This window comes from Hippocampus comes, unplaced genomic scaffold, assembly GCF_001891065.2.
Source record: "Hippocampus comes isolate QL1 unplaced genomic scaffold, H_comes_QL1_v1.1 scaffold104, whole genome shotgun sequence".
NCBI lineage: Eukaryota > Metazoa > Chordata > Actinopteri > Syngnathiformes > Syngnathidae > Hippocampus > Hippocampus comes.
In genome coordinates, this window is record NW_017806072.1 from 5,859,914 (window position 1) to 5,881,490 (window position 21,577).

General features: G+C 40.4%; 1 protein-coding gene across 2 annotated transcripts in view; it reads right to left on the reverse strand.

The window, feature by feature from the left end:
• The window catches only part of cdh13 (cadherin 13, H-cadherin (heart)), a 157,797-nt gene that overhangs the window by 78,479 nt on the left and 57,741 nt on the right, over positions 1-21,577 (reverse strand). For both annotated transcript variants that reach the window (XM_019894259.1, XM_019894258.1), the window contains exon 7: positions 13,723-13,901. In XM_019894259.1, the coding sequence (XP_019749818.1) occupies positions 13,723-13,901 (179 nt within the window). The remainder of the gene's footprint in view (positions 1-13,722; positions 13,902-21,577) is intronic.

The following is a 21,577-nucleotide window of genomic DNA, read 5'->3' on the forward strand; positions in this document are numbered from 1 at the left end:
CACCCCATCCACAAATTTCAACTGTAAAAATAGATAAATAAATAAAGTTAAATATTGACTCAATTCCGCTGTACTTCAGTGGAGGTTTCTGGGGACTGAATCCCACTGAGCCAGCAAAATACTTGCACACGCTTGCTGGGCTAAGTAAACAGGATATCCTACATTCCCACACAAGGAAATCTAACAGTTCAAATGCATATTCACCAAACCCTTCATTATTGAAAAATAGTTTTTTTACAAATTCAACACATAAAAAAATGCATTGATTAAACCAGAAAAAAGTAAATGAAATTTCAAGACATACCGTATTTTCCGGAGTATAAGTCGCAGTTTTTTTCACAGTTTGGCCGGGGGTGCGGCTTATACTCTGGAGCGACTTATGTGTGAAACGGTTAGCACATTGTACACATCACATGTTTTTTTCACATTAAACCGCAAGAGGGTGCCCTCGGCCTGTGCTGATACTTTCCACGTTGGCGGTAACTGAGAAAAACAACTGACGATAACTCTGACGTAAGCAACGTAGAAGAGGAAGTGCTGCATCCTCTACCTCCGGAGTTGGTGGAGTTGTTTAAAAGTGACACCGAGCATGAAGATTTCATTGGATTTCATTATTTGGAGTGACGCTGATGTTTTGGTAAATTTGTTAGCATGTTCTTTGTGCTATAGTTGTCTAAATAACTCTTAATGTTACATGAACATACCAGGCACATTCACAGTTCGTTGTTTAAGCGTCATGTAACGTTGGCATATCGTACACTTATTCAGCCTGTTGTTCTCAAGTTTTATTTTTATTTTAAAATGCCTTTCAAGATGACATGGATGTTTTTGCTGTTGGATTTTATCAAAAAAAATTCCCCTCAAAATGCGACTTATACTCCAGTGCGAATTATATGTTTTTTCCTTCTTAATTATGCATTTTTTTGGCTGGTGCGACTTATAATCCGGAGCGACGTATGATCCGAAAAATACGGTAAGTAAACATTTTTTTTTTTTAATTGTGCACAAAATGAATCGTGCATGACATCCTTATCACAACAGTCACGCGTTGTGTACAAAGCGAACTAAATTTCCCGTAGCACTGATTGGACAATCATCATCAGCAAGTGGTGATCTGCTTGCCGTCCCTTCGAAAATGTACTTTGCATGTGCCAATCTCATAAATGAGCTCCAGCGAGTCAGTTATGCTTGTGCCATGTAGACCGTGTGCCTCTCCTGCTCTGACTGCTCTGAAAGGGAATGAGAGGAGCCCGTCCAGTGGCGAGTTAGCAAGTTGGCTACGTCCCATCCCACAATGGTGCACAACGGCGCAAATGCCGCAATTCTACTTGTACAAAGCTTGGGAAAATCCCAAAAGAAAGAAAGCTCTACTTATGCACACACACCGTGCTTTGTGCTAGACTTGCACTGGGTATGAAAATAGGGCACATGAGAATGCCCACGGGGTGCAGATCAGTCTGCCAAATTCCCAAACTGGCACAATGAGACTTGTGCCATCTAATATATATAGAGTTCCTGGTGTCCATTTGAATACTTTACAGGAGAAAACTGACATACAGTGCCCAAAATATCCTCAAAATCGTTTTTTTTTTCACACTGTTACTGAGATTTCTTATCCGGAGCCTCCCAGGACTATGCATTCCAAGTAAACATTTTAGATATGGACAATAAAGTGACAAAATAAGATGGTACATCTTTACAGGAAATAATACCAGTGAAAGTAGCAGAAAACCACTCCGAAATAATTTTAAGATTGTTTGCTTGCTACAAATGGATTTAACTACATGAAAGGAAGAGTGACGGCAGAGAACTTCAACTTCCAATTTGACCGTCAGTCCGCAATGGTATTAACAGGATTTATAGGAACCAAATGATGGGCTTCACAAGGAGAATTAATGTATGACCTCTGCACATATGCTGCAATTTGTGTCAATGTCAACTTCTTGTCTGCCTTCTTGTCCTCTCTTTTACAAGAGAATGAATGTATCACCATACTGCTACGCTGCACAGGCCTGATTTATGTCTTGAGTGAAGGAGGAGGGCAGATGGAGGAGGTGGCGAAGATCTATATACAAGGGCCGATAAAGATAGTCACCTGAAGAGAGATGGGCCCCGATAGCATTGTGTCTGCTTTGGCAGCGGCAATGAACCGTGCTTGGTTTCATCAGCAAAGAGAGAGTGGCATGGGGAAGAGAACAATAAAAAGTACTCTGCACACAGCCAAACTTTTCCAATCAATGCACTCTCTCATGGAGACAGGGTGAAATTAATTCTCGCCTGAAGGGTAGATGGGGGGAGGGTGGGGGCGCTTTGCTGAAGAGTAAGAGCTGTTGACAAATACTCTTTATCCTCAGGTCAATGAGGATGGAAAAAAAATGAAGGATGAAAGAGCAAAAGAGGTGAGAGGCAGCAGAGGAAACATTCGTGAAGAATGAAACATCAGGCGGATTCGCGAAGAGGAAGATAGAGTGGAGCAAAAGTTCAAGAGGGAAATAAATGTACTGAAGCTCTCTTTAGCTCCAATGACAGTGTGGCATCATTGGGATATCTCTGACATGACTGAAGCCCTCACTGCTTCGACACACATACACACACATTACCCTCTGAGCAGAAAACAATTGGAACCCTAATTATGCTGCCCTCCACCTCAACGCGTCCCCCCCGTTTCTCACTCTCCTTCAGCTATCAATTCTCAGGTCCTCCACCTCTGAAACCCATTTCACTCAACGCTGACCTTTCAATATCACCTTAGGACACAGAAATAGCGGCCACTTGCAAGTCCACTAAATTACTCTGGAATTTTAAAAAGGTCTCATGTTTTTTTTCCGGCACAGTTATTTGAATGAACAAATATTTGAGCTTCCTTAATATCAACGTTTTGCCACTAGCTGTAAGCACTAGGGATGGAGCCACTGTGGTGACTAGTTCAGAGAAAGTTTCTACAACTACGTTGGGGTTTCTACAAACTGTGCCATTCTACAAAATGCATTGAAATGATTACTTTTTTTTTCTTTGGAATGCCACTTCTGGTTTTATGAAAGCAGAACCGCGAATCAACAAATTTAAACTCAAATAATAAAAGGTACATTTAGTTCTAGAGGAATGAGCAATTGCCATACTTTATGGAATATAAGGCACACCTAAAAGCATTCCATTTTCTCAAAAGCCAACAGTGTGCCTTATAATCCGATGCGCCTTATATGTGGATCAATATTATGATTTCTTGAACGTAGTACAGTCAAACCTCGGTTTTCGTCCATAATCCGTTCCAGAAGGCTGTTCGAAAACCGAAACCACGCTCTTTTTAAAATAAAAATGTTTATTGAACACGTCTGCTCACAATGGAAAGCAACACGAGGAAGCGTCACTTCCTCGTCTACCCAAGGAAGCGTCACTTCCTCGTGTAAGGAAGGCGAGAGGAGTCAAATGGTGCATTCAAGTCCGCTCAGTTTGTTCGAGAACCGAAATTTGTTCGTCATCCGAGGCATAAAAAACTCGAAATTTTTGGTTGGAAACCGAATTGGTCGAGAACCGAGATGTTCGAAAACCGAGGTTTGACTATTTTAAATGTTCTGTAAAGTGCTTTGTTGCAGTTGCAGTGGTTGCAAGGTCTCTATATCAATAAAGCTGTATTGTATTGTATTCCCTTCAGTGTAGCGGCATCTAGTGGATGCATAACGTAAACACAGCCATTATTGTGGCTCCTATTCTATGCGCCTTGTAATACGGTGCACCCTGTACATTAAAACAGTCTTAAAATAGGCCATTCATTGAAGGTGCGCCTTGTACTCCAAAGTGCCTTATCGTGTGGAAAATACGGTATTTGTTTCCAGTCAAAACACTTTTTCTGGAAGAATATCAAGGATGAGCAGAGATGAAAGTCCTCCGGATTTTCCCGGAATTCTGGGTTTTTCAATTTTTTTATGAAAATTTCTCCGGAGAATTGAGGAAAATTTGCATAAAATTAATCCGGATATTAGTTGACAACATTGAACGAAGACGCGTTTGAGTTCGTTGTATTGCTTTCACGAGCGTAGCCATATTGAGGCACTAACACTAGTAACAGTAAAGAGATTTTTGTTTGTGTAATAACGACAGAAGACATGATGGCGTTTCTAATGGTTTAGTAGAACGAATGGCAACTGCAACAACAGTTGCAAGCGTCATTTTGCCTCTTGGGTTATACCATCTCAACTAGAATGTGGGGGATAGTCCCCAAACAATTTTCGTCTCTTTATAAACACACCTGCTAAACCCCAGTGGAACGAATAAAAGACGCCGTGGACAAGACAGTTGTCGTAAAAGATATATTTGGCCAAAAAGGGAAAAACACAGATTGGCAGAAAATCGTGTCCGTCCGATTTCGAGTGTCGTCTCGGCTAACTTAGCTGTTGTCGTGTGTGACGTTATTTGCGTCAGCGTTGATTGGTTGAAATCAAAAGACGCGCTTGCGTACATGTTCGCGCTGAAGCACGCACAGCAGAGAGCAGCGGACTATCAACTGCTGAGGCTCGCTTAGCTTGAGTGGCGTCGCCACAACAGTAATACTCTCGCCTCGCATTCTCATGGCCTTGCCATATCTTGGAGATTTCGAAATTTCAGCCCGAACGGAAGCCACAAAGGGTACACGTGTGCACACAAAAGGAAGATTAATCATTGAATGTCGAGTATTTGAATAGCGTTTTGTGTAAACTAATTCATGCGTTATCGGCCAAGTGCGTGCGTGCGTGCGTGCGTGTGTGTGTGTGTGTGTATACATATATATATTTATTTTTTCCGGAATTTTCAGAAAAGTCCACTTTCATCTCTGCATGAGATAAAAGAAAATGCCAGTGTTTGGCTAAATTACCAATAAACCGGACTCCACTCATCAATTAGGTTCTAAACAATAATTACATTTTTTTTCTCCCTTTAAATCATCTCATCTTATCCAGCCTCCACTTTGTTTTATTTCCATCTCATCTTAAAACCATCACATTTTGCACGTTTTTTTTTTCGTCACTTCCAGCTGTGTATCTTTTGTCTCGTCTTCTAGTGACTCTAATTGTCCTCAGTGATTTCAGTCTCACACTTACATTGACAACTCTCTGTGAGACTCAATTAAAGCCGGTGTTTGCAGGGGGAGCGATTAACAACACACAATGGGACTCACAATGCCCATGAGGCTCAATTTATCTTAAAGAACTCTTCGTCTGTTTGACAAAAAGCTATGATTGACACATCTAACCTTCATTCCAATGTAATCTTCATCTTTAGCACTCAGAGATCTAATTAATTAGGGGTATCTCATTTCCTCACTAATGCAAGTGGGCAGAAGCATGATGGAATCGGGGGATCTGGGAGCAGGAGGGATGCTGAGGAGTGTTCCCATATTTCATCAGTGCCTGTCCACCTTGTTCATTTAGGGGGGGAAGAACAAAACAGCGTAAGGTGGTTGAGTTCACAGTCATGTTGTATTGATTAGAACTGACAAAGATCTGGCAAGTTGCCAGAACACAAAGAAGCAATGAAGTAATATTCTATAGTGGAAGCCTTGCTTACTGTGTCCAAGTATTTAAGTTTCGTTTCCTCGCATTTGTGTTAAAGACATTATTATTCGGTGTATAATTGTTACAAATGTGACTATTTTTACACAGTATTAGTGCTTGCAGCAGGTGGTTAATTTGGGGTGCAGCAGAGATTAACTGTGTTCACACCTTTCCAAATGAACTGCAGCAAAGTGGGGAAACAAATTTGAGCTTAATTGAAAGCGACTAAAATGAACCGGTTTTATGCTCTAAGACTGCACACCGTAAAACCTGATGAATTTGTTAAACTGAAATGGTTTGGGGAAACCAGCACAAGGATTCACTTTAGTTGAATACAGTAAAGCGATAACTTGTGTATTAAAAACAAATACTTGATTTGACTACAAATAACTCAGATATGTATTAAGTAACACACGTGAATTAAGTTTGACTTGCTTATTACTCAAAATTAATATGAGTAAAATGGCCAAGAGTGTTTCACTAGTTGAGCCCTTTTCTAACTTTGAGGTACTCAAAAGACTTCAACACTGTCTTCTCATTCATTTCCTGATGGCACAGCATCCGGAGCAACTGGGGGTTCGGTATCTTGCCCAAGGACACCTGGACATGGTCGTAAGGGCTGAGGGTCGAACACACAACCGTTTACCACTTGAGCCTTGATGCGTTGATGGTCTGACACGTTGCATGATGACGCGCGTATTTTGCACTGGATAAAATAGTGTATTGAAAAGTGGATACTATTGGTTGAGTTCACACTATTGCCAATGCTTCCTTGCCCATTCAGCAAGCAATAGCAAACCTTCAACCTCACTTGATGCTTTTTGTCAGCCATTCCACTGCACCTCTTCCGGAGGAAGACATATTTCCATCCATACCTCCTCGTCCACTCAAAGGGGCAAACTCTGTCCATGCCTGGATGTGACTCAACTGTGTTTGAATCTCTTCATCCTAATAGGTGAATGAAAGAGAGTTTATAGACTGAAGTGCACATCAAATTCACCACAATGAAATCTTATCAATGTGTTCTCTGTGCCATATTATTTGCATATAAATGGCATCATATAATAAGTCTGTCCACTACCTTGGAGGGTGTAAATATTTCTCTGTCTGCTTTGTTCCGCTGTTGTGACACAACAAAACAAGATGCTAATTGAAGAGAGCCAAGCGTCCTTATGTGACGACTGACATTCAATTATATGCGGGAGGATCAGATTAGACGGTGGCCATGGAAATGCTTGAAAACAACATTGTGCAAAACGGTTACTCTGAAACCAGGCGCCGATGTAATTTGAATGGCTCTTTGAGCCCTGCACTGAAAGGCATCGCTGCTCTATATGAAATCATAATGCATTGACCTGCAGAGTAATTGGATGCCCAGAATGAAGTGTTGACACAGAAGGGAGAGTTCAGAATGGCACAAATCAAAAGATATGGAAGCCTCGAAGACAGAAAAGACTGCAAATTGGAGCTAAGAACAATGGGCACCAATCACCAACCATTACCAACACATTTTCCTGATGTAGTTTTGAAGAATAATCTGGCATTCATTTTGACTACATCGAGAACATTTTAACCACACCGAATATTTGCTTATAACGTCAGCATCCACACCATTTCATTCCAATTTTAATTCACAAATAGACTCTTTTTCAAGTCAGTTAATTTACTGACGTTACCTTATCGACGTGACATGTCTTGGCTGTTGTCGCCTTGATAGAGCGTTTTGGTTCTTCAACTCAGAACAGTATTGCTTTAGTCATCATGGAAAACGGTTCATCTTATTCAACACGAGTCGCGGGCACGTCTGTCGGAACAAATGAGATTGATTCTATTCAAAAAGAAAAGTGAAGGCAGCATATAAATGGACTGCTGCAGAATAGTCGAGACTACAGAGAGTAACACTGCAACTTTTTGGAAGAAAAAAAAACTCATTTTGGTCAGGAGGTGTCGAGGTACAGCGTAGTGGAAAACTGTTGATAGATAGATAGGTAGATAGAGTGTAATACAAACAACAATAAAATTCTAACAACGAGATTAGCTCTTTACCATTCAACTGTTGAGTTATAAGAAGATAACATGGACTTTCTTGCACTGCAGTCCCCAGCAGGAAAGGTGACAACAAAGTGTCCCCGCTAGCTATGTATCAGACTCAAATAAGTCCATCTCCCTCTCCGAGATCTCGGCATTAATGAGGCAGCTGTGTTTGCAATGATATCTCAGCTTCTCTCGTCCATTAATTTTTATTGTCATGCAGCCACAGAATGTGGAAACTTAAAGTTCCATTACACCCTTGTAAGATGGAGGCTGGTCTCGTTGCCAGGTGTGTTTTTCACACACACACACACACACACACACACACACACACACACACACACACACACACACACGGACAAACTGCTACGCAAGGCTATTGTTATTTCTCTTGCTGATGGTCCACCCTCAGTAAATTCACGGAATTTGTTGGTGGTATATGGTCTGTTGGGATCATTAAAAAAAGTATGCAGTATTTTTTTCTTCTTACTGTCCTACAACAATACATCGCTCTTATTCTGGTACCGTAAGTGACAAATAACATGACTTTCAGAGAAAACTGGATGAGTGGGGAGATGTTATGATTTACAATCCGTAACACAGTTTGCAGCCGTCATTTTGTGTTAATGTAAAGGAGAATCTTATAGGAGGTATGGCAGAGAAATTCCTGGATCGATGTGATAAAACGTACACAGTATTTAAAATCCAGAACATCAAAGTGCACATTTTCCCCTTTAAAGAAACTCCGGGTACTGTCGGACACTCGGCATAGTGAGCAGGCGCATTATAATGGTGAAGCAAGAATGACTTGCCCTACCGACCATAACTCTTGCACCTTCTCATGCACTGAATGAAGCAAACATGACAGGATTTCTTTGTAGACGTGCCAGTTGATCGTTTGGCCTCCATCTTGTCATAATATGTGCTAGAATACCTGCATCTATTGTTCATAATCAGCGACTGATCACGGGTAACTGAGTGACTTATCATTCATCTCCGCAGCACTAACGCGCTTTATTCCAAAGTGGGATCCTTGGCTTCTGCATGATGATTGGATAATTTGTCTTAGGCGGAATCCTTCTTCGTTTGACAGTGAAATTAGTGAATTAGAGATAATACAATATAAACCTCCACTGGAACATTTTTCATTCAGAGTTTACCAGTCCCCAGCGACTTTGCCTTTGTTAAAAACGACTAGCATTGTGTTTTCATTTTCATGAAAAGGAACAGAGGGTAGAATTTGGACATACTGTAAATACATTTTAAAAAACACATTTATGTGTTGGCTGAAAAAAATGAGCTTCCCCCCTTTGAATGGCCAGCAGCTGCCACTGATTTCAACATATCAGATTAAGGATACAGAGCAAATAAAAATGGCAAGTGAATGTTTAAAATAAAATATTCATAAATGTGCAATGTGTCACACATTAAAAGTCTTCACATATCAAATTTGTATTCCGTGCTACTTCAGTAATAAAAAAAATGTCACTGGAACCTGCCGGAACAGTTCATCACAGCCCAGTCATGAAGTAACACTGCCCACTGAGCCAAATAACCCATTAGAGAGGATAAGCTCTCTTATCAGCCTGCCAGAAAGCACACAGCCAAGGTCACACCAAACTAACACCAGGCCACTTTCCATATGGCCAAGATTACACACTATACAGCTGATCAGGAGACAACCATACATATTCATCCATTTACCTGTCATCAATAATATTTAGCAAATGGCTTTGAACAAACACATTTATTCATTCATTCATTTTCCGAACCGCTTGATCCTCACTAGGGTCGCGGGGGATGCTGGAGCCTATCCCAGCTGTCTTCGGGCAGTAGGCGGAGGACAACCTGAATCAGTTGCCAACCAATCGCAGGGCACACAGAGACGAACAACCATCCGCGCTCAAACTCACACCTAGGGACAATTTTGAGTGTTCAGTCAGCCTGCCATGCATGTTGTTGAAATGTGGGAGGAAACCGGAGGACCCGGAGAAAACCAAACACATTGACAAAGCACAAAATAAAGGGAACACTTAGAAGAGAATACTCCAAGCATTCTCTATTATTTTTTGGAGCAGTTTATATATATATATATATGTGTGTGTGTGTGTGTGTGTGTGTGTGTGTGTGTGTGTGTGTGTGTATATGTATATATATATATATAGAGAGAGAGAGAGAGAGAGAGAGAGAGAGAGAGAGAGTTATATCTCCATTTTTTTAAGGGGTGGAACGGTTCGCAAAATCACATAAGGTTTGGTTCATAGCTCGGTTTTGTGGTCAAGACTTTTTTGTTCGGTTCGGTACACTTGGACTTTTCTCACAGAATTAATAGTAAACTTTTTTTGTTGTTGTGATTGTGTAATTGACACACACACACACACACACACACACACACAATATATCTCGTGCAAACAAGTTGGTCATCGCAGAACAAACGAAAAAGTTGATCTCTCTCGTATCTGTTTCTGAAGTCGTTGCAGCAGATAATATTACGCCTTTTATTTATCGTGGTAGGTAACTCATGGACTCAAAACAAAACGACCGTAACTGCTGACGTATTGTCACATTATGGACAGTGTGGTACTTGATTACTGTGTGCTAATTTAATTGAAGTTGATTGGTAACAGCTGATTTTGAAACGGATGCATTTTAAGGGTATGAAGGGCTCTTGTTTACATGAGGTTGTCGGCTTGTCACAAAAGGGTTCAGCAGTCAGGGCAGTATTTACTGCTTAAAATATATTTACACACAACTAACTGTATTACTCTCAGTAACTTTGTTTATTTTACTTCTGCATTATATATGCAATATTGGAAATGGTCAAAGCTGGTGATTGATATTAAAGGAAATAATATCGACTCTCAGACTGTATCACCACCATTTCTGAGCACAACCCTGAACCGAATTTTTCAATTTTTTTCCTCATCCCCTGAACAGGGAAGGGAACAACCAGCAAATCGTGGGAGTGTAATATTCATGAGTACATTGAAAAAACAGCTTTTAAAGGGCGATTCTGGGCGGGCGTAATATACATGGGTGTATGCTATTCTCAAGAAATTACTGTACACACTCAAAGATGCTCTTTTTGTTCACTACATCAAACATTTTATCTCAATGTAATTCACCTCTGTCGAACATGAAGCAGATGGAGGGCTCAGGCCGACTTCATCGATTGGCTTTCCTTCGCAGTGACAGCTCCCAGATGGGCCGCAGAGCATTAGAGTCAGAAAGTCACGCTGCCATTGCGAGTCTGTTCTCTCTGGTTACATCCCAGCGCACATTCCGTGGACTAAAATCGATTACAGTGATAAATGTGTGTGTGTGTGTGTGTGTGTGTGTGTGTGTGTGTGTGTGTGTGTGTATACACATATACACACATATATTTATTTATTTATTTATTTATATGTGTCTGCCAGAATGTGATCTCTCTATCGCTACAACTTATCAAATGTATTCAGTATGAATATCACGATGATAAAGTCAGCCTTCTCCTTTCACTTGCTGTCTTATGATCTTCAAATGATGGAAAACACTTGGTCAGTATGAATCCAAAATGTATGAAAGTCAAGATCACAGTGTGGATCCATGCTTTTTGCAATTTACGGTGTAAATCTTTTGGCTAATGAACCACATTAGCACATTAATGAGACCAAGATATTGAAAGGGAACCTCATTATTTTGTAGACTAAAGAGAAAATTATCACGCCCATTGCAAGCCATCTTCCATCCCTGCATTTTCTCTTTCTGTTTTGTTTTTTTAATGACTTCCATCTCTGCGCTCCACTTTAGTCATTGCACAATGAGAACATGTGTGCAAAAAATAAAATTAAAAAAGCACAGACAGGAAAACAGGAGTTCCCGGTATTCGGCTTGGCTGACACTAATATGTTTTATTTCAAAACGGCTAATTACCACATTTTAAATTATGATTCATTCTTACAACTATTCTTGCTTGTGTCATGCTACTTCTTGTACTGATGTTTCAAATAAATAAGAGTTCTCTACAAAGAGCAAATCCAGATTTCAGAGAGAAAAAGGAGTTTTCGACTAGAAATATTGTCGTTGGCAAGTAGGGTATATCGACTTGCTGACACTTTTTAATGATTGAGAGGTTTCCGTGGTGAAGGAAAACGCTTATCCATCTTTGTAATGAAATTGCCTCATCTGATCGTCATATTAGCTGTCACAAATTACAGACTCCAATCGATCCAACAAGAGTCCAAATAATGTGAAGCGAAGTGTGAGAGAGGGCTGGCACGGCAAACGTAAATGAAGCAGAAAAACACAGACCTGTGGAATAAATCTTCATACCATGGCGAGATTTTATGCCACTAGAGAGAGAAAGCCAAACTGATTTGAATGTGAAAAAAAAATTGGATTTGCCAATTTTCTCTGGATTCTCTGCACCAGCCAACATTACAATGTCTCTGTCTCTCGCTCTTCACAAGAGAGACGTGTGTGGCTGCAACAGACTCACTTGCAGGAATTCATAGAACACCCTTTTCATGTTGCTTTATGAATGTCTCTCTTTCAAACACATACACTTGCACGCATACGCCGTGCATTCTGCTGTCATAAACTGCAGCCTTATCCAAAGCAAATGCGGAGATGAGGATTAGTGTAAATCTCTCCAAACTTGAAGGTGGAACGTTCTGAAGTTTTGCTTTCTGCATTTCCATCTGGCTCTGCTGTGTAACGCAACTGCTGAGAGCATATACAGTGTGGATTAATGATGACAAAATAGCTTTCAGAATAAAAAGCGAACACAATAACATGTTTTAATTAAGATCATAGGGATATAGGGACAAGAATATATTTCATTGTTTCTCAGCATTTGTATATTGGAGCAGTATCGTGCCGCAATCATCACAAGGAATACTTCCAGCTCTCAAATTTTGAAGCAACTCAATGCAGAGCAATGACAAATGCTGGAAGTAATGTGGAGTCAAAGTAAGTAAAATATTCAGCATTTTATTCTTTTCGGCTGTGAAGCAGTACCTGTACTTAGCTGTACTTACAACATATAAAATATACCGTATTTTTCGCACTATAAGGCGCACCTAGTGCGAACAATACGGTAAAAGCATTACATTTTCTCAAAAGCTGACAGTACGTTTTATAGTTTTTGTTCTTCTACTTTCTTCCCTTCATAACTTTGCTGCTGTAAATTGGGAATTTCTCCATTGTGAGACGAATAAAGGTTTTCTTATTCTTATAATCTGTTGCGCCGAATATATGGATCAATAGTCTGATTTCTTGGATGTAGTATTTGAATTGTTCTGTAAAGCATTTTGTTACAGCTGCAGTGATTGTGAAAACTCAATAGAAACAAAGCTGTATTGTATTGTATTCTATTGCATTGCCTTTAGCATAGTTCCATCTAGTGGATGCATAGCATGCCTACAGCCACTATTGTAGCTTATTTTCTATGCGCCTTATAATGCAATGTGCCCTATATATGAAAACAGTTTTAAAATCGGCCGTTCATTGAAGGTGCACCTTACACTCTAAATCGCCTTATAGTGCGGAAAATACGGTACCTATAAAACAGGACAAAACATACTGCTTCCAAGTGTTTTTTTTCTTTCAACTAAATGTTTGGGAAAAGATATTGCACACCAAAGAAGGTACAATCCTTCAGTTACTTCATAAAACAAGTATTGACCATATGCTTTCTCTGTCCTCCTAATCAATTACGCTTTCACTACACAGGATCCTGTGGCTGAGCTAAAACAGCTTACTGGTGAAGTCAGCATGGCTGCAACAGTTCCGGATGGAAGGTTTTCAACCAGGCTTGTTGGACACCACCACAGCGGCCAAGTGAATGTGTATCACTTCAATTAAACAGGGCGCACAGTGTCTGACAACAGCTAATATTCCTCCTCCACTAGCGGACCCAATCGATGTTCTGGCATTCGTCACCGTGCTAAAAAAGCAATCATCGCACTGTCGCACTCTGGTTAGCGGAGGAAATGTTATGAAACTCATCCTGCACCGATGCATACTATTTGGAGTATAGAAAAGCTAAAAATGTATTCGAGCAAAACACACTTAAAATAACTTCATGCATACTGTATTTTCTTCTGACAAGATAAACGTCTTGGAAAAATCCACAGACAAGCGTAAGCTTAATATGGTAATAAAGCTTGCAGAACAAACGAACCTCTCTGTCAAGCAGTGTAGGGGAGATGACAGTGACAATGTCGCCTCTCTCTGCGTCGATGTAGAACATGTTCGGAGATGGTTTGTCTGGTGACTGCCGGATGATGATGTAGCGCAAAGCGGCATTATCTGTCGCGGGGTCATCTGCATCAATCGCCGTCATTGTCATCACCGTAGTTCCTGGAGAAGACATTAAACCACAAAGTAGTATTTAACAAATATCCAAAATTGATCATGTCTGACAGTGGCAACACAATAAAATGCATTTGAGTAACTTGCTGAAAATGTGGTAAATTTGAAGTATTTACATACAGTATGCTTTTCAGGGAAGGCATTGCAAGAAAATACAACTACAGAAGCAATACCAACTAATTCACATACAAACTGAGCCCTATCATCTTTTTCATCTCATCATCGTCATACAAAAATAGCTTTTCAACAGATGGCGCAAGTGCCACTAATGTTGTGGCCCCAAGTGTTTAAATTCAACGTAAACTTTTCTCATTTACTTTGCCTTCCATGTGACAGGGCGTGTTTAATCTGGTAATGACATCCAAATTAAAATCTTTGCAATAGCTGAGCTGCCGAGTTCATTTTTGACACTGTACACCGGCAATCTGTTGCTTGACTGCGATGATAGCAAATGCAAGACATGTGCGCATTCATACGTGCAAACAAATATAGACCACGTCAGGTCATGTCCCTTTTGAGCAGTGTTTTCATTTCCCAAGTGCTGCAAAAGGTTCTAAATTGCGTCTCGCTCCACTGATTCATGTTCTGGCTGTCATGAGCTCGGAGTCAGACAAACATTTGCTCACTGCTGTCTGTTTCTTCTTAGAGGAGAATATGACAGCACTGCGATAGAAGGGTATATGGTTAGGACACAGATGGATACGTACAGCAAAGTGGATGTCTGTCACTGTAAAAATGCAGGGCGGACGATTTTGGATGTGGCTGGAACGATCAAAACTCGGTTTGGTGAAAAATGTCTACTTTTGTTCCTCCCTCAGTATTGAAGGGCACTTTTTAGATTCTATAGAAAACGCAAGTAGAGGTAAGCTTGGGGTTGTTGATAAGTTGGCAAGACTGAACTCAGTGCTCTTAAAAGGAACTTTGTGGGCCCTATTTTCGTGCCCAGCGCAAGTCTAGCATAAAGTGCAGTTGAATTGTGAGCATGGTTGTTGTTTTCTTTCTTTTGTTAGAAATGGGCGTTTATTCCATTGAGGGAGTGAAAGCATCCGACTTGATTCCTGGCCAATTTAAGCGCCCCCCCCCCCACACACACACACACACACACACACACACACACACATTCCCATTAAATTCAGTGCAGAGGAGGCCCACGCTCGACAAGGCAGAAGCCGTGAAGGAGATTGTCGCGTGCAAGTACTCTTATAAGAAAGTGCAAGATCTCCACTAGCAGATGCCTGCTGCAAAGTGCTAGTGGAGATGTTGTATGTGCCCAAACATAGGGCATTTGCAGACTGCCATCAATGCCCGATCATGCATCCATGTGTGATGGAAAACGCCTCGGCCCGCCAGAACGCCCAGCGAGGCGAAGCATGGTGTGCCAACTCCCAAATACTGTAAACTAGATTTGCCCCTCCACGAAAATGAAGATGTGCCGGTTTTTACACTGAGCAACTGCGTGCCCATCTACGAGAATAGGACTCTCCGTCTTAAAAAAAAAAAAAAAAAAAAGCATGATCATTTGAGTGTGTGCCAAAATTAGTATAAGCACTGTCCACAACAGGGCGGTAACATGAGCAACAAGTGAGGTATTCAGGTTGGTGGAATTTTAGATTCATTTCTTTGTATGGCGCTCAAGTTGAACTATCAAGATGAAAAATGCTGAAAAATATGTAAAGTACGCATCGTAGCAAAGTATCTTAGTCCATCTGAAGGTAAAAGAGGGCAGGCCAGGCAAGAATTTTATCCCCTTTCCATTTGCACTTCAAGGTGAACCATTAATGTTGAACTAAACCGATAATCCTTCCTCTGCGGACTAATTACACAGTTCCATCTCCTTCATTACCAAAACTCTGTTCCACTTCACAGCCGGAAAGCCACACTGTTACTGATGACACAGTGATCTCACATTCATACATGTACGCGAGCGCGCACGCACGCACGCACGCACACACACACACACCACACACACACACACACACACACACACACACACGCGCGCACGCACGCACGCACACACACATACACACACACGCACACACGTGTGCGAGAACTGGCATCAAATTGCAAAATTAAAATGATGGATAAATTGGTTGTCTCAAGGAACATATCACACCACATGCTGATGTTTCACTCTGCCACATCTCTTTAAAAATGTCACTTATCTTAATCACTGCTGGAATAAACAACAGAACATGATCATTTTTGGAGCTCTTCATTTATTACTGTCTCAAAAGTAAATGTAAGCTCCTGGCATTTTCACTCCAATACTCACTGGCCACATTATTACACCTGGAACAACTGCAAAAAAGAATGAGATGCAAAAATCACTTTCTGTGATCACTGTGTGGTTGTTTTGAGACGAGCATTTTCATTTGTCTTCTAGTACAAAAAAAAAAAACAACAATCTTTCATTGATTATAATGACTATAAATGGCAGGACAATCACTCAGCTATTTGAACTCAATCAAAGACCAAAATGGGCAGCTCCTTGAGGACTGATGATTTATTTCACTCCTGGCTCATGGGCTCACTTTTGCATCATGAAGGCAGAGGAAGGATTTTTGGTTTAGTGTGATCATGGATGGACAAAAACAAAACTATCATCACCAGAGACTTACAAAGCATCCAATCAGATTGCTCCGATGTCAGGCCGATAATGCTCTCAGACGGGAGAAGGTGCATTTGCTGGAGATAATTATATGATGTTGTGTGTCAAATGGTAGCGCACTTAATTACCTTCTGCCTTTGCCATTCAAATTTGAGTCTTAATGGCGGGTCATTCACAAATCTGCCTTGGATAAAATATTTGATGGGCTAACCGGTGCCACGTAGGAGGGATTACAATGCACACGGCTGCTTCGTGGTTTTCCTGCAGGCAAATAATGCTGCCATTATGATCAGAAAAGTTGTGAACTGGTTGCCAGCCAATTGCAGGGTACACATAAATGAACAACCACGCTACAGCAGATGATAAACCAAACACTAAATAACAAATTTATTTAGATTTATTGAATTTTAAAAGTGATGTACTGTTTTCGAAGAGTCTTCAAGTTTGAGGTCAAAATTGAACGGTAAAATCAGCATATACACCCACATACATATTATTTAAATTCAGTCTGTAGTTGACTGTGCCAAAAAAACCCACCCTCTTTCGTAGTGGTTAAAATCTCCCGACTATATAGGAGTCAGGAAAACTGTTGAACATTGTTCAATTCCAGCGACGCTATGTGCATGTTTAGTCCTGAAGGTGAATCTCAGCATTATCCCATGTGATGAATCATTTTGTACTCCTTTTGATGTCCCACCCGAGAACAGCCATTCACTCGTTCTCCATCGCTTGAGTCTGATTAATAGAAATTCCATTTCAGCTCTCACAATAGACCTTGTACACCATGCAAAATTTGAAATCATTTTTGCAATTCCGCACACTGAAGCTCTTTTGGATGCTCTTATGCACTCACACACAAAAGATATCCAAATCAAACACATTCCTACATCACATTTAGCTGTCATGTATTTTGTTCACATCTGTTGCTACATCGAGGCTTTTCGCAGGCATCAACCATGCCCCTGGTGACACCCACACGCCTGCCAGCCTCTGTTGACTTCCCTCGGCGTTTGAAAGAATCCTGAGTTAGCTGGAGGCTATGCAACTGTGCAGTGTCGTCACACCCCATGTGTGAATTTTGTTTTGTTTCTTTTTTATGTCAACAGTCCACTTTTTTGTTTTTTCCACCATGCTCGCACTGTGTGGATGTAACTTTGGAAAACACTCCAAATCAATCATAAAACCATCCAATTAAGTTTAAATGGATTTACTCCATGCACAGGTTGCAGATGATAAACGCTCAATGAGAACTAAATAACGGCATGTGACAGAATTGTTGGTTAAATATACTTGACCATTACTCATGCCCACCACTGTGATCATAGAGCATCCGTCCTCATGTGCTGGCCATTTGCAATATGTGGGGTGCCATTATTTGTACAATAGCATGTTGACGGTGGACCATATGAAACAGTGGTCCTTAATTGGCGAACTCAGGTCCAGACCCAGATTTCATTCTCTTCAGACCAACGATGAGCAATCTTGTCAATTCTCATTTTGAATATCATTTATTGACTGGGCGGCCCGGTGGTCGACTGGTTTGCATGTCAGCCTCACAGTGCAGAGGTGCAGTGTTTGATTCCAGCTCCAGCCTCCCTCCGTGGAGTTTGCATGTGCTCCCTGTGCCTGAGTGGGTTTTCTTTGGGTACTCCAGTTTCCTTCCACATTTCAAAACATTGCAGGTTAATGGAAGACTTTAAATTATCCCTAGGTGTGAGCGCGAATGGTTGTTTGTCTATGTGTGCCCTGCGATTGGCTGGCAACCAGTTTACTGCCCAAAGACAGCTGGGATAGACTCCAGCACACCGGCAACCCTCGTGAGGATAAGCGGATTACTAAATGGGTGGATGCATGGATGGATGATTTCATCAAGCGGTTGTGCAAAGTAAAAACATTTGCATCCAAATACATGATTTGAGTAAAGCAGTAATTCACTTATAAAATCTATCTGGATCCAGATGATGTTCTTTCGTGCAACCACGTGACAAAATGAAATGAAGTGTGTAACACTCGAGTGCAGTAAATAAGTGACCAAATATGTGAATAAAAAGAGTAGATAAGGGAATATAATACACTTTAAAAAAAGACTTAAAATGGTTTCCAAAAAGGGAATCCATGTCCCTTCTCAAAAAATGAAGTACCGGTAATTGGAAACAAGACATTTTTGTATACAGGGCTTGCTGGTGAAATTGCAGATTACTTTTCCATATTGAATTGTTATCATTCAAATTTAAGCAGCATGAATATATCCGAGCAAACGTCAAAGGAAACAAAGATAATCTCCCCGTGTGGAAAAATATCCACACACAAAGGCACACGTGGATGTCGATAGATGCGGTTTATCGAGACATATATTTCTAGCCTGTTATTCCCATTCCAGTTATTCAGTAATTTGGTCTCCTAATGCGTTTCAAATCACAAGTATTGAAGTCTGGCAATTGGAGAGAGGACTGCTGCGAGTATAATGGTGAGGTAGTTTCCAGCAGTGAGGAAATTTACGGTACTTGACTGAACGCTACATTTACTTTTCACTGTTCGCCTGCCTATTGTTACCCATTGGACTTTGCGCTCTGTGCTTGTGTGTTGATGTGTTTGTTTGTCTCAGCCTGCTATAAACCTCTCCTTTCAAATATACAATTCTCGACATCTTATCTCATTCAAGGTAAATGACTGTGTGTCTTTGAATTGCCGACGCTGCAGTTAGTTTTTAGATTTCAATATTTGTGCTTGCGGATGTCTGTTGCTGCAGATCTACTTTTGTGCTCATTGCTATACAAACTACAATTCCGAGATAACATTTGTATGTACCGGCCAAGCCATGAGCTTTTTTTCTCGCTGTAAATAATCAGTGCTCATTAAACGTAATCCAGGCATGTTATTTTCTTGTGGCAGTAATATGAGTGTAAAGTCTTTCTGTGCACACTCTCACATAACTACATAAAAAGTGATCAGGCTAAATTCTGTATGTTTTTCAAGAGGGGAAAACATGGACACAAAAATACACTTTCCAAAGATGATTATGTTCGGTACGTTGCTTAAACGATGTCTTTGAGCCATTATTTGAACAATGCACTGCATATACTTTGGTTGTAGTCTTGTTTACTGTGTCATCAAAGTGAGAAGGTTTTCTTATATTCTGCATCATACGTGCAGCTGAATTAAATGAGAAACATGGAACATGCCGATAACTTTCATCAAGACGCATCTCCTTTAAAGGGTAATTACCTAAGGGTAATTAGGTCAAATAGGGCTGTGCAGGTGTACCGAATGACGTGTCCAGTACTTTTACATTTACAAATGACAATACTTTGATAACAATCCAATATGTAAGGTCTGTGTATAATAGCTTGAGCTAATTTAATTTAAAAATTTACTCACAATTGATTATTTCATTCTGTGTTATTCTGGTAAATAATTCACCGGCGATGAAAGTAACTTTTTTGTGAGCTATATTTTTCACTTAACTTTCAATACAGCTACCAATAAAAGATTTCTGGGTAAAAGACATTTATGAGAGAGAAATAAGATTCTGCAAGTTTTTGTTAACGCTAGCATAGTTTCAATATATTGATTGAGAGGTGGACAATTCTGGTTTTCATGAGTCTCCAACATGTTTGCTGGTGGGAATTTGAATCTCATCCAAGCTAATGAACAGAGGAACCAGAAAAACAATTTATATAATGACAAATTAGGGTGGATGATGAACTCACATCTTAGATTGATAGTGGAAAACAAAATCATTAAAGTCAGTACAGGTGAACATGTGAGAATTCATTTGTTTGTTTTTTCCAGTACAAATATTTAGAGAAACACATTTTGAGGTTATGACTTTAGATTCTGAAATGAAGGTCATGATCTTTTCACCATATTTATCTTAATTTTCAGTGGCTAATTTTTAAACTATTCATTTTCATGAAAGCCAATGTTTTCAGAACAGATTTACTGTTATCTCAGCAGGGCATTTCAAGATTGATTAATAAACTCAATAACAACAAGTGGTATATTGATTGGCGGGACAGTGTCAACAGCCACGGAGCACATCTCCCTCATCATTAAAGAAAATGTAAATACTTGGTGGCTGTGACACCTGAAGACATGCTGAGCCGTGTTTTGATTGTTCTGGCAGACCCCTGAATATAATTTCCCCCCGAAATTGTTGCGACAGATCAATCCAGGCAGAAAGTTTTATTTTGGTGTGTGCTAAATTGGACAGCAAGCCTTGTCTGATTGTACCCAGCATGGATCGACTGCCAAATTAACCATGGCGAAAAGCTCTACAGATCAATTCAAGGTCCACCAGAAGTCATAGGAAAAAGTGCCATTTTGCGCATTATTCATCGGATCACAATGCCGCAGTTTACATTTGTCCATTTGCAGCCTAAATAGATCACTTTAGTTTGCCCTCTTACCCAGAAGTCAAATTCAGTTCCCATATGGCTTGGAAACACTTTGTGTATACCTCATTTGTCAGCCCAATGTTACCTGGGAGACGCTCCGACTCCCTGCAATCCGGGATGAGCGGGATAGACAATGGTTGGGTGCCAATCCGTTGAGTGCATGAGTGTGCATTGTTTGTGTCCCTTTACTTGTGAGTGAGCTCTTAGTTAATTCAGCATCTGCCCATAGACTAATAGCATTTAACTTTGATTAATTTGCGACCAATTGGCTGGATGATCACTCTTTGATGCATGAATCTTAATAGAGCCATGGGCACCCTCAGTTGCATGCTCCCCTCGTGTTTGTATGAGGTTTTATGAATTCAGTTGCGGCCTGCATTGTTACAATACATTATTTTGGATGGATGGATGGATGGATGGGCGGATGCTAAAGCCACAAATAAAAGACAGAACACACAAACGGAAATCCTCACATAGTGAAGTACTTTGTAGTAAAATATTTTGGGAAGAGTTGTTAACATTCTGGTTAAAACTAATTCATTCATTCATCCTTACGGTCTTGTTTCAGCAACAGGACCACAATTGATGCTGAGTGAAGTTACTGTATTAGGGACTCAGTAGTAAAGTTGGGTAAGTGTACGGGTAACAGTAGGTTAACC